Source organism: Engraulis encrasicolus, chromosome 1 (genome assembly GCF_034702125.1).
Source record: "Engraulis encrasicolus isolate BLACKSEA-1 chromosome 1, IST_EnEncr_1.0, whole genome shotgun sequence".
Taxonomy (NCBI): Eukaryota; Metazoa; Chordata; class Actinopteri; order Clupeiformes; family Engraulidae; genus Engraulis; species Engraulis encrasicolus.
This window is the reverse complement of record NC_085857.1, coordinates 44,329,890-44,343,135: the sequence shown is the minus strand read 5'-3', so window position 1 is coordinate 44,343,135 and position 13,246 is coordinate 44,329,890. Positions and strand designations below refer to the sequence as shown.

The 13,246-nt window shown below is 41.6% G+C and overlaps 1 protein-coding gene across 1 annotated transcript; it reads left to right on the top strand.

The window, feature by feature from the left end:
* Positions 1–6,460: 6,460 nt before the first annotated feature.
* LOC134452984 (microfibril-associated glycoprotein 4-like) lies at positions 6,461–10,430 on the top strand. Its single transcript, XM_063203716.1, has 5 exons — positions 6,461–6,484; positions 6,800–6,898; positions 7,785–7,881; positions 8,305–8,472; positions 10,183–10,430. Exons 2-5 carry the CDS (start codon positions 6,854–6,856, stop codon positions 10,428–10,430), a joined length of 558 nt encoding a protein of 185 aa, XP_063059786.1. The 5' UTR covers positions 6,461–6,484; positions 6,800–6,853.
* The last annotated feature ends 2,816 nt before the right edge of the window (positions 10,431–13,246 follow it).

Genomic DNA, 13,246 nt, shown 5'->3' with positions numbered 1-13,246 from the left:
ATTGCATCAGTCACCAGGTGTTGTTGATTGTTATTTTCCAGAAATGTCCATCGCAGGTGTGCTGTGCATATTTGATTTCACCTGCTGATTTCAACTGAATGCTTCTTTCTCAGCCCTCTACTCTGTCATTTCCCGTAAACCGGTCAAGAGGAATAAGAGGAATCAAATATTCACACGGCATATTCACACGGCACGTGTACCACTGGGTCACACCTGACTGTCACCCAGGTGTGAACTGTAGAAATGGAGGCCATGGTTGACCTCATGATAACCTCTAACTTAGCCTGTACTTTTGTTTCTCTCTGTGAATTCACACAGGTCCGCCATGGTGGAAAAGTACCAAATCAGGGGTGGAGGAACCTAGAGGTCGTTTACTTGCCCTCGATATAATTTTAATATTATGCACATGAAATATGACATATTTTGTAAGGAATCTTAGAAAATACATTTGCAATACAATTAAGTTTAATTCAGGGGACATAGAGAAAGGTGGCTGCCTTCAGTATAGGCCTAAAGTGCTGGGGGAAATCCTGGTTTGTGTTCATAGCACAGCCCTTGGAGGACTTTTACGGTCCTTGGAGGAATTTGAAGTGAGCCCCACGAATGAAAAAGGTTCCCCACCCCTGCAATAAATAAACAACACATTTTCATGAGTACAGAGATGCACCTAACAGTCACCGAGCTGTGTACTGCTGTACCAATGGAGTTCATGGTTGACCTCAAGATAAGTTCTCACTTAGCCTGTAGTGGTGTGCATTGACACTGCCCTTAATATATAAAATTCATATCAATTCAGTTTGATTCTACAATGCATTGTGATGCATTAACATTTCAACTGAAAGCAAGGGAATTTTTTCATCAGCCATGAGGCAATATAAGAAGAGTTCAGATGCAAAACCCCCTAACTCCATTTCTGAGGACCTCCACTTCTATATTTTTAGAGAACCCCGTTGTTGGTTTGGTTTACATTCATGTACTTGATAATACATATAAATAGTTATATTACATAAATAAAATGTAAAAAGTATGCAATTTTTGATAGCTTTGTATTAAATAAGAATTAATTAAGATTTTTTTCTGAAAAGGCACTTAGGGGTTTTTGCATCTGAACTCTTCAGTCAGATACTGAACAACATTTTATTGGCTATTGTGTGCATCACCCTTGCAGTTGTCAGTGCTTTGAAGTGCTTTAAATTAACTTAAAAATTTGTTCCGGAAATGCCCACAGAAGTAACTAATCAATTATTATCAATTATTATCAACACAACTATTAGCCCGTGCCTTTGTTCTTTCTGTAGGCCTAACTTCAGCAGCAATGGAGGAAGACTATTGACCAGTTATTGAACAACTGGCCAATTATTGACCAACTGCACTTCATGTTTATCCTGTGTTATCTGTTGTTGCTATATGTATGTGTTTAATAACCAATTGCACCCAGGTTTGTCCTGTGTTGTCTGTTGTGTCTGTTGTGTCTGTGTGTGTGTGTGTGTGTGTGTGTGTGTGTGTGTGTGTGTGTGTGTGTGTGTGTGTGTGTGTGTGTGTGTGTGTGTGTGTGTGTGTGTGTGTGTGTGTGTGTGTGTGTGTGTGTGTGTGTGTGTGTGTGTGTGTGTGTGTGTGTGTAAATACACACCTGCCCTGGTGGAACAGTAGGCCTCGTGCCACTAAATCAACAGATTCTCCCAGTTTATTTATTTATTTATTTATTTATTTATTTACATGTATTTACACTTATTTACTTACTTATCATGTTCATGTCACTCAGCATATACTTTTCCCAAATATTAGTCTTTTTCTTAAAAATTAAAAAAAATACCCCCCATTACATTGTACATGTATGTATAAAGTGGGGGGCTTTCAGATTAGCAGTCAGTGGTTGTGTGTGTGTGTGTGTGTGTGTGTGTGTGTGTGTGTGTGTGTGTGTGTGTGTGTGTGTGTGTGTGTGTGTGTGTGTGTGTGTGTGTGTGTGTGTGTGTGTGTGTGTGTGTGTGTGTATTTGATATTCTTCACAGGTGTGTAGGCCTACATAAGTAGCCGTTTAACAGGTTTAGTGTGTGATTATATGGCAGCATAGCAATCTCACCATTTGAGATTTTAATAACACCATTCATTCACATTCACACTGTGTGTGTGTGTGTGTGTGTGTGTGTGTGTGTGTGTGTGTGTGTGTGTGTGTGTGTGTGTGTGTGTGTGTGTGTGTGTGTGTGTGTGTGTGTGTGTGTGTGTGTGTGTGTGTGTGTGTGTGTGTGTGTGTGTGTGTGTGTGAATGCAAAGTCCTCTGAATCAACTTTCTATTTGGGATGTTATGCTCTACAAATACATTGTGATTTGATTTGATTTGATTTGATTTAAAAGCTGCCCTCACATCATCTAAACCTCTGGACCATTACTGCTTTGTCCTCTTTTGCAAGTCGCTGGGTTTAAGTGTCTACTAATTATGTTATGGGGATTATAGGAAGACCTCCTTTGGTCAGTCAGCTTTTTCTGTCAGTGCTGTGGAAAAATGGAACTCAATTCCTGTTCATATTAGAGATAGTTCAAGCTTCAACCAGTTCAAACTATCCTTGAAAATATGGCTGAAGACTAACCATCAACCAGGCCTGAACCGGAGCTCAACTGAATCTCAGCCCGAGCTTATAGCCAAGGGGTCTGTCTGTCAAATGGCAAGCAGAGGTCAACCAGGCCTCAGTCAGAGACATTGGTAGAGTACGCACCTTGGCATATTTCAGGTGCCAGCTCAATGGCAATCAATCCCGTGAGAATGTTGTGTTGATTTACTGGCATGACGAGTGCCTTTCCACCATGGCAGGTGTATATTTCAATTTACAGAAAGGAAAAAGAGACACACACACACCTGCAATCGTCTCAATCGGAGCTACGTTAGGTGTCAACTAGAGGTCAGCTAGATCTCCATTATTAGTGGCTGTCATAGGCACTCAATAGCACTCAGTGTCGACACTGTGTTTCTCAACGGGGGCTCTATACGGCCCTCCAGGCGGCAATAGGGAGCCCCTGGGGAGCGTTGAAATGGACACAGCTGAGAGAGGGTGGTGCTCTGTTGCCATTGAGGGACATTATTGGTGTATTAGCCAGTTCATCTGATTTTAGCTGCCTACATATTGAAAATAGGTGTCTGTAAATTTGCCACCTCTATCACCTGATGCTAGTGCTGCTAGTCACTCAGTTCACTTTATTCTCAGGCCTGCTGGTGATCGGTGCCTGCCTGTGTGCAAGGAAGCTGACGGCTCATTCACACTGCAAGCACGGTGTCCGAATGTATCCAAGCTCAATCTGAAATGGTTAGAATAGGCCTACATGAAAACAGATATAGTGCTGTGTCAGGATGCTGATTCTAGCAATTCGAGCATGCAGTCAGACCGTACCGTGTGCAAAGGACAACAGAACGCCCTCTGTGTCTCTCACGCTGCCCCCGTCCCTGTCCCCACGCACGAGAACCTGCAATGTGTATGTACTTGGACACGGTAGGACAAAGAGTTCAGTTGTCCTGGGCCCAGAAAGACAGAAATGGGTTCAGAAATGGATAATGCATTACATTGCATGTATTGGGTGGAGGGGGCTTTCAGACGACTTTGTCCCGGACCCAGTCAAAGATGTCAGCAGCCCTGTGTGCCTTCAGTAAAAGTCTTTTGTATAGTTTATAATAGTCAGTAGTCTTATATTAGTTTCATATTAGCTTTATTGTAGGCCTACATATTTTCCTATGCTTATTGATATGCACTTTATGGTGAAGCTTTAATTCTCAATGAACAGGTAGCCTATAATGACACTAAATACTTTCTATTTTATTTCTCTTTCTATGTCTATTCTGTTCTATTTTAATCTAATCTATTCTATTCTAATCTTTTCTGTTATATTCTATTATATTCTATTCTGTTCTATTGTATTCTATTCTATTCTATTCTATTCTATTCTATTCTATTCTATTCTATTCTATTACATTATAAAATCAGAAAACTCAGAAAAGTCTCTGGGGGCAACTTGGGTGAGGAAAACCTCCACCTTGGTGACTGCCAGGTGCAACTCAGCGGCACTCAATGCCATGAGAATGTTTGTTTCCTCTGGTATCTTATGACTGGATAGAGGAAATGACAGAGTAGAGGGCTGAGAGAAGCGCTCTCTGTAAGTCAGTGTGGTGTGCACTTACGGAAAGAAAACAGCAGGTGAAATCACATCACAAAAGTACACATAGCACACCTGTGATGGAAATATCTGCAAAATAACAATCAACACCACCTGGTGACTGATGCAATCTGTGGGAGGAGAAAATCAGGTGTATTATTTGGCAGGTGTGGCTCATCAGTGAAATACAAGTGACGCTGTAAGTGCTGGACAGTCGTCGGAGAGGGCATCTGACAGCAAGACCCACACACTGGTGAGTCTGATGTGATGCTTACTGGTAGGATGGTTTAACGTGTCAGATATGTACACGCTCGGTTGTGGGATTTTTTTTTCACAGCTCATGGTAGAGCAGAATACATTTATAATAGCCTATTTATATTTGACTGAAATTCAAACTAAATATAGAAAATAATACAACTATTATAATTGTTATAATTACAATTATTGTTGTTGTTGTTGTTTGTTGTTGTTGTGTGTATTATTATGATTTTTTTCTTAATAAAAAATCAAAAGAAAAGTAAAAAAAACCCCAAAATAACATTCAATGTGTAATGTTTTCTCTATGTCCAAAAAATACCCCAACAATGCATTGTTTCATTTCTGTTTCTGTTTCATTGTGGGACTTTTCCCCACACATACTACAACACACAGAGGAGATTCTAGGGACAGATGGGGCCCCAAGCAGAAATGCAAAAGAATGAGCATTTCAACCGAAATCACCAATACTGTGGTAAAATGTGGGCTGTTATTCACTATCTAGGGGCTTGGGGGCCCCAAGCGGCTGCAGGCCTTGCCTGGTGGCAAGATGCACCTCTGATAACACATGTTTAATGTCTTTGATTCTGCAGACACGTTCACTTCCTTGATGTCTTGCAATCTTAGCGACAGCTGTGAGGAGACTGGATTCTGGGAAGATGATGGTAAGACATTTTTAAGAATGATTTTATAGGCCTAACCTTATTGTCACCAAAGTTGTACTTCCCAATTCTCAATCGGTTTGTTAACCCAATAAGACACAGCAAATTTGCTGTTACCAGAATAGCAATGCCAATGGCAACATTCCACTGGTGGAAAGGTCTACATTATGGGGCGACGGTTCTCGGTAGCCATGTGGTTACAATGTAAAATGTTAATTTTTTTAACTGGCCATTGGGTGGGCCGATCTGTACAAAGAGGCTACAACATACAGTAGGCCTATATAAATATATAGCCTAGCAAACTAGACGAACCCACCTAGCAGCCAAGTTGGTGTAGCCTTGCCCACCACAACAGGCTCCAGCTCGAGCCCACCAATCACAATACAGAGTTTTTTCCCCTCTGTGTATTTAGATGTTAGGGGTGGAACCATGCCAGGAAGCTCCTCCCTCTCCTGCTGCATGTGATGCAATAATCCTGTCAGGGCTGTGCTGGTAATCTGGCATACAGGGCACTGTTTTACCGGTGGGTCGGCAGTCCAAAAGGGCTGATGCTATCGTTTTTGGTTTGTTTCCTGGGGACTGTCCCACAGTTAAAAGCGGGGCGGCTCTTTGGTCCATCTGCAAAATAGATAGTGGACGACTGCAATGCCATATAGATAAAATCCAATGGGATATAGTACGGAAATGAGTGGTACTAGTGCGCAGCAGGTTAAGACAAAAATGACCAGGTGCTTTTTACGGCCCAGTCCAGCCCTGAATTCTGTAGACACCAAAACACTTCCCTTCACCCCCTCTCACCCATATCTCAATATCTCCACATACCGCTCTCGCTCTCTCTATCTCTCTCTCTCTCTCTCTCTCTCTCTCTCTTTCTCTCTCTCTGTAAAGTACAGCATGTCACATGTCAAATTCCTCCTCCATCTGATCGTGCCAACCCCTCTCATTCATATCTCTCTCTCTCTCTCTCTCTCTCTCTCTCTCTCTCTCTCTCTCTCTCTCTCTCTCTCTCTCTCAAGCATGCCACACTCATCCTCCTCCTGATCGTGCCCATGCTAGTGAAGTGTGAACTGACTTACCCAGCCGACTGCAAAGACTACTTCCTACGCGGGGAGAGAACAAACGGGGTAGAACAACACTTTCCCAGCAACGTGTGTGTGTGTGTGTGTGTGTGTGTGTGTGTGTGTGTGTGTGTGTGTGTGTGTGTGTGTGTGTGCGCGTGTACGTGCGTACACGTGTGCACTCTCAAACTCAATTAGTTCTTCTTAGAGCGCTTGTCCAGATGCTTGGTCAAATAAATAAAAGACAGCTAATGAAGATAATAGCGATATTTCTGTACTAACAAGGTAATAACATTGTAATAAAAATGTAATGACATCATAATAACATAGCACTAATGCTAATGCAATTCCGCCCTAGGACTGACCCTGTTGGTAAGGAAATAACTAAAAGTAAATAAAATAACTAGAGTGTGTTTGTATTACATAATACTATGACACTATTCTTTACTGCTGTAACACTGTGCCTGTGTGTGTGTGTGCACATATCTCTCTCTGTGTCTGTCTGTCTGTCTCTCTCTCTATCTATCTCTCTCTATCTGTCTATCTATCTATCCATCTCTTCTCTCTTACTGTCCATCTGTGTGTGTGTGTGTGTGTGTGTGTGTGTGTGTGTGTGTGTGTGTGTGTGTGTGTGTGTGTGTGTGTGTGTGCGTGCGTGCGTGCGTGCGTGCGTGTGTACGTTACAAGGTTTATGCCATTCACCCCGATCGCACAAATGCTTCTGTGGACGCCTACTGCGTGATGCCTGACTTTTGTTCACACGAGGAAGACGGGAGGGGATGGACGGTGAGTTGTCTGTTAACTAAGAATGCAAACGATTGCATTAATCAATTACAAATGAATTGCCAATTCAACTGACAAGAGACCCAGGTAAAATGGGCATGTGAAGAATGTGTGAAGAGGGTCGTGAATTTTTGGATCAAAGAATTTTAATAGAATTAATTTAAATGTAGTATTTTATCTAATTTTTTTAACTAAAATTTGTAGATTTAGTGTTTTTTTCTCCGAGAAACATTGAGATTGCAGGGGAAAAACGCAGAATGAATGAATTGCCAAATTAAACGCCAATTAATCGCAAGTCGATCGACAAGGCAATCAACTGACGATTAATAAATTAATGGATAATTTGCATCCCTTCTTTTAACCCCTTGAGACACAGCTCCTGTTGTAAATTGTCTTTTAACTCCGTAGCCTCTTAGTGCAGATGGGGTCGTCAGCGGGCCTACTCACTATTTGCTGAAAATACGCAACTACATCATAACAACATGGCTATGACAATACCAAGAGCCCTAAGTAACAGATTAAGACATAGCCATTACAATTTTGGTGACAATAAGGTTATAACATAGGCTCTGCGCAAGGGGTTAAGATACAGCCCTGTTATAAATGATCTGTTACCAGGATGACAAACTCACTTCCACCTAACACACACACACACGCACGCACGCACGCACGCACGCACACACACACACACACACACACACACTTCTGCTCCTCCCCTGAATCTGCAGGTATTTCAGAGAAGACTGGATGGCACCGTGAACTTCTGCAGGCCCTGGCAGAAATATAAGGAATAATAAATGTGTGTGTGTGTGTGTGTGTGTGTGTGTGTGTGTGTGTGTGTGTGTGTGTGTGTGTGTGTGTGTGTGTGTGTGTGTGTACGTGTGTGCAGGTGTTTCAGAGAAGACAGGATGGCACAATAAACTTCTACAGGCCCTGGCAGGAGTACAAGGATGGCTTCGGGAATGCGTCTGGGGAATACTGGCTGGGTAAGATTCACCGCTGTAAGATCGCTGTAATATTAACCGCAACGTATATTCTCATGGGATGCATATAGTAAAGAGAGCACAGAAAACAATTCCGTGTCCAGGAGCACAGAATTTTGGCAAAATCCGTACTCCTGGACACGGATTTCGTGTCCTTAACATCCGTGTCCACGAGCACGGAATTTTTGGAGATCAGGCTGCTGTACCAGCTGACCAGCCGGAAGAGATATCAGCTGAGAGTGGACATCCAAGACTTTGTTGTCAGATTTAGCATGCAACATAGCAAATTATATTACTAAGTTAACCCTGTTTACTGTCTCGCCACAGGACTAGATGATCTGTATCATCTGAGAGCGCACATGAAGGGAAGATTTAGCACATAGCGAAACAAACAAATTTAAGAAAGTTATAACTCTCTCGCCACAGGACTAGAGAATCTGTACCAGCTGACCAGCCGGAAGAGGTATCAGCTGAGAGTGGACATGGAGGACTTTGAGGGCGGATTTGTCTACGCGCTCTACTCCACCTTCTATGTCGGGTCGGAGGAGGAAGGGTACAAGCTGACCGTGGGCGGCTTCACTGACAAAGGTGCTGGTAAGTACACACACGTGGGCGCACATGCACGCACGCACGCACACACGTACGCTTGACCATGATAAGTCATGCCGTCTACTAGTTTACACACCAGGGGGCGTATTACAGAAAACTTCCTATCTTCAGTCGTCCTATCTTAACTTTTGACTTGAGATAAGATTTTTTCCAGTTTGGTATTACAGAAACAAATCCTAACTTCATTTAGGATTCTTATCTTATCTTTGGAAATCCTATCTTATCTTGAGTTAGGAATCCTAAAGTAGCGATCTAAACATCTACGATCTACTTTTTATGTCTGTTACCTGACAACAAACGCACCGCTACCTAGCAACAGTAGTGCGACGCAAGCTAGAATACACAGATTTGACTGCTGCTGCATCTCGCGGTCTGCGTGATACTAAACCAGAGAGGAAGAGGACGTAAATATTTCGCTAAACTTTTTAAGCTCATTACTTTTAAATAACGCACTTATTAGTGACGTTCCACCGAACGGATTTATAATACAGCAACATCTGTAAGGACGAAATTAGGTCACTCTCGCTGCCTGCAACATCAAGTTGACCAAATGCATTGGTTTCAGTCCCAATAAAGTGCTTCCCATTTTCCATATTTTCATCCCAATGCTTTGTTTTTCCAAGCGAATGCACGCAAAACAGTTAAGACGTAATTTCATGAAATGTCTTTGTATGACCAGCGCATGTATAGGCTATAAATAAATGACAATTAGCTTGACTTGACCATGGTCGGCTGTCAAATAAGGAAGTTGATACACATCGAAGTCGGGTATATTTATCATCAACTCTTCACTTCACACATCGTTTGGGTCAGTCAATATAGCCTAATTTAATTATCATTTCATCCGTTCACAATTGCGTTGTTTTCCCGGATAGACTGGTCTGGCTGAAACAGCAAGCTGAGCGTGGGTAAATGGTGATGAACACCAGCTAAATTTTGGCTAACAAATCAATGGATAACTGGAATTAGGACAGCTGGGTGGCTGTCCTAAAGTTAGGACCAATTATTTGGATTTTTCGAAGTTAGGATGCTTCTGTAATACCCCTTTCTTAACTTAAGATAGGATGTGCAAAACAACTTAGGAAACGCTGTTCTGTAATACGCTTTTCCTAAATTTGGTCCTATAGTGCCGTTGCCGCGGTAACTAGACAGATAAGATAAGATTTTTAAGATAGGAAGTTTCTGTAATACGCCCCCTGGCTTGCACGAAATTCTGATTTGGAATTCCAAGTAATGCCATTATACGAACACTAGGTGGTGGTGGGAGCAGCCCAACAGGTGCCGGGAATATACACATATAGATAGATAAATATACAGCACCATCTAGTGTTCACATTTTGTCATTGCCTTGAATTTCTTTGAATTTAATCTACACCACCCATTGAGAGTACATAGAACACCCCCACCTAGTGTTCATATTATGGCATTACTGTGAATTTCAATTCATTACTGCGAATTTCAATTTGGAATGTTGTACAAGTCTGGTAAACACACACACACGATGACCGTGGGTGGCTTCACCAATGCAGGAGGCTGGTAAGCCATGGTAGTGTACATACACACGTACATATGCACACAAACACACACACACATACACACACACACATACAAACACACACACACACACACACACACACACACACACACACACACACACACACACACACTTACATTTTCACAATTTGTATCTTTCAGGGGACTCTCTTTCTCAGCACAGTGGGATGAAGTTCTCGACCTTTGACCGAGACCAAGACGCGTATGGTGGAAACTGTGCCGAGCTCTATCTGGGAGGGCACTGGTACGCAGAGTGTCACACCTCCAACCCCAATGGGGTCTACCTTTGGGGCACTACAACCCACTATGGTATTGGGGTAAATTGGCGTCATTTTAAAGGATACCACTACTCCCTTAAAACCATTACTATGAAAATTAGACCAACTTAAAGCTGCCATGTCTGAATAAAATAAAAATGCTTTTTTCCCCCCTTCCACTCCTGGTTAAATGTTTTTTTTCATCCAACATGCAACATAAAATGTTAATATTTCTACTGCGGTAGATTTTCATAATATAATATAATTATACCACAATAATATGAAATATAATATAATAATATTGTGTTGTTGTGTGTGTTGCCTCTGCATTATAAGCCGCCCAACGCCCCCCTAATGGACTAAAGAAACACTATTCTGGGACAATTATTTTGAACCAAGGGCCACACACACACACACACACCGAAGGAGATGTGGCAGGCAACTGCAGTGTCCATAATTACAACAAAACTAGCTATTTCATTCCTGCGCACTGTAACAAAATCAATTCAGATGAAGTTCGATTCAGGTCAAGTCCATAAGACCCCTGCCATTGGTAACCATTACCATCACCATTAGTCTTCTAAAAGCTTGGTGGGCTATGAAATGGCTCGGTGGGACGCATGTGGCCCCTGGGCCTCAGTTTGACCACATATCGGTATGCCTCTTTTCCGCTGCCAATTTTCTGTTAGGCCTACAGCTCGACACAACGTGACTCGGCCGCCTCTTTTTGATTCACGCTTGAGCTGTGTCGCGCCTATTCTAAAAGCAAAAAGTGGCTTCCGAGTTGAGCTGTGTCGAGCTGTAGGCCTACCAGAAAACTGGCAGTGGAAAACAGCCTATAGTGTATCATAATTGAATCAGTGGTGCTCTCCATACACAACAGACTATGATAGAAATTAATGTTTTGTGAACTTTGCCTGGATTTCAGAATATGAAGTACAGTATATGCATGTGTGCACAATTTCATCTTTTTTATATTGAGTAAAGCACTATGTCCCACTCTGAATTTGAGTTTGACAGTCACACACACACACACACACACACACACACACACACACACACACACACACACACACACACACACACACACACACACACACACACACACACACACACACACACATTGTCTTAGCACAGTGGGATGAAGTTCTCGACCTTTGACCGAGACCAAGATGCGTATGGTGGAAACTGTGCAGAGCTCTATCTGGGAGGGCACTGGTACACAGCACGTCACTACTCATACACACCAGGGATGCAAATTATCGATTAATTCATTAATCATTAGTTGCAGACCTGCAAACTCGTCAAAGAAAAAAAGGTGACAGTCTCCAGCGGACCCCCCACCCCCCCACACTAATTGTAATCGACCAAGCGCGCGTTCCCCAACTACGAAAAATGGGCTCAATCGACGCAGCGCAGCACCATGGCAAAGCAACGGTGTCGCCAGCGGACCCATCTGAGAGGCAACTTGAGCTTACATTGCCTCATATCTTTTACCGGTGTGGTGTAGGCTAATAGTTTAGTTCACCAGATTCTCTTGCTCTTCAAAGCACTTTGAACTACCACAAGCTATTAACTACACTCACCGGCCTCTTCATTAGGAACACCTCTCTAATGCTGGGTTGGACCCCCTTTTGCCTTCAGAACTGCCTGCACTGCCTACTCAGGTAGGCTGTGGCATTCCAACAAAGATAAATTGGTACTAATTGGGCCAAATAGTGCCAAGAAAATATCCTTATCCTACTATATCTCCAGTCTGAAACATTGATGTAAGGCAGGGTTGACACCCATGTTTTCGTGTTGCTGACGCCAAATTCTGACCATTCCACCTGGGTGTTGCAGTAGATATCAAGACTCATCAGAGTAGGCAACATTTTTCCAATCTTCTAGTGTTCTTTATGGTGACCCCCTTCCCCACCCCCCACCCCCCAAAAAAAACTGTACATGATTCACGTGAATGACTTAATTGGCCGGGAAAAAGGTGACTTTCACCAAAAGGTGACAAGTTTGCTGGTATGTAGTTGATAATGTTTTCGATCAACTTTCGATTAATTAATAAGCGACGTTTTTTCACCTGAATTTCATAGTGCCTTTTAATATATCAGCTAAATAGTTAAAACACTGAGTTCAAAAAGTATATATGAAGAGTTCAGATGCAAAACCCCCTAAGTGCCTTTTCAGAAAATAATATCAATTATTTTTTATTTAATACAAAGCTATCAAAATTGCATAGTTTATTATTTTATTAATGTAATATAACTATTTATATGTATCATCAAGTACATGAATGTAAACCAAACCAACAAAAAATATAGAAGTGCAGGTTTTCAGAAATGGAGTTAGGGGATCTGAACTCTTCATATATTGTTATATTAAATTATATTATGAGAATTATATTATGATCATTAAGCCCATATTGTACTTTATTGTATTACTGGTATGTTATATTATATTATATATTCCTCAAGCTAGCAAGCTTTAACCCTGCAGTAAAATGCTGCTTGCAGTGACATTTGCCTGTCTTGAAAGATCGTTTTTCTCATAATTCAAACAGTAACAACTTACACCATTGGGCTTGGCATAATCACAGATTCAAGTACACACACACACACTGATACAATTATACTGTATTAATTGATAATAATTAACAATACTTTCAATTACACACACACACACACAGTCCACAAATTGAAAATATATACTCTTTATTATGTTTTTAACATTTGCCCTCATTTTATTGTCACATGTTGTAGTCTTTTTTTGTTGTAGTTATTACAGTCAATAAACCATACGGTTTTAGGCTCCATAGTAAACTAAAATCTCAATCAACAAATTTCATAAAAACACACTAATCATCATTCTACTATATTTGGAGGAATCAGAAAGCATCCATTAGCACATATCACCCAACAATATATCAGATATCACAGTCATTAAATCTACTACTG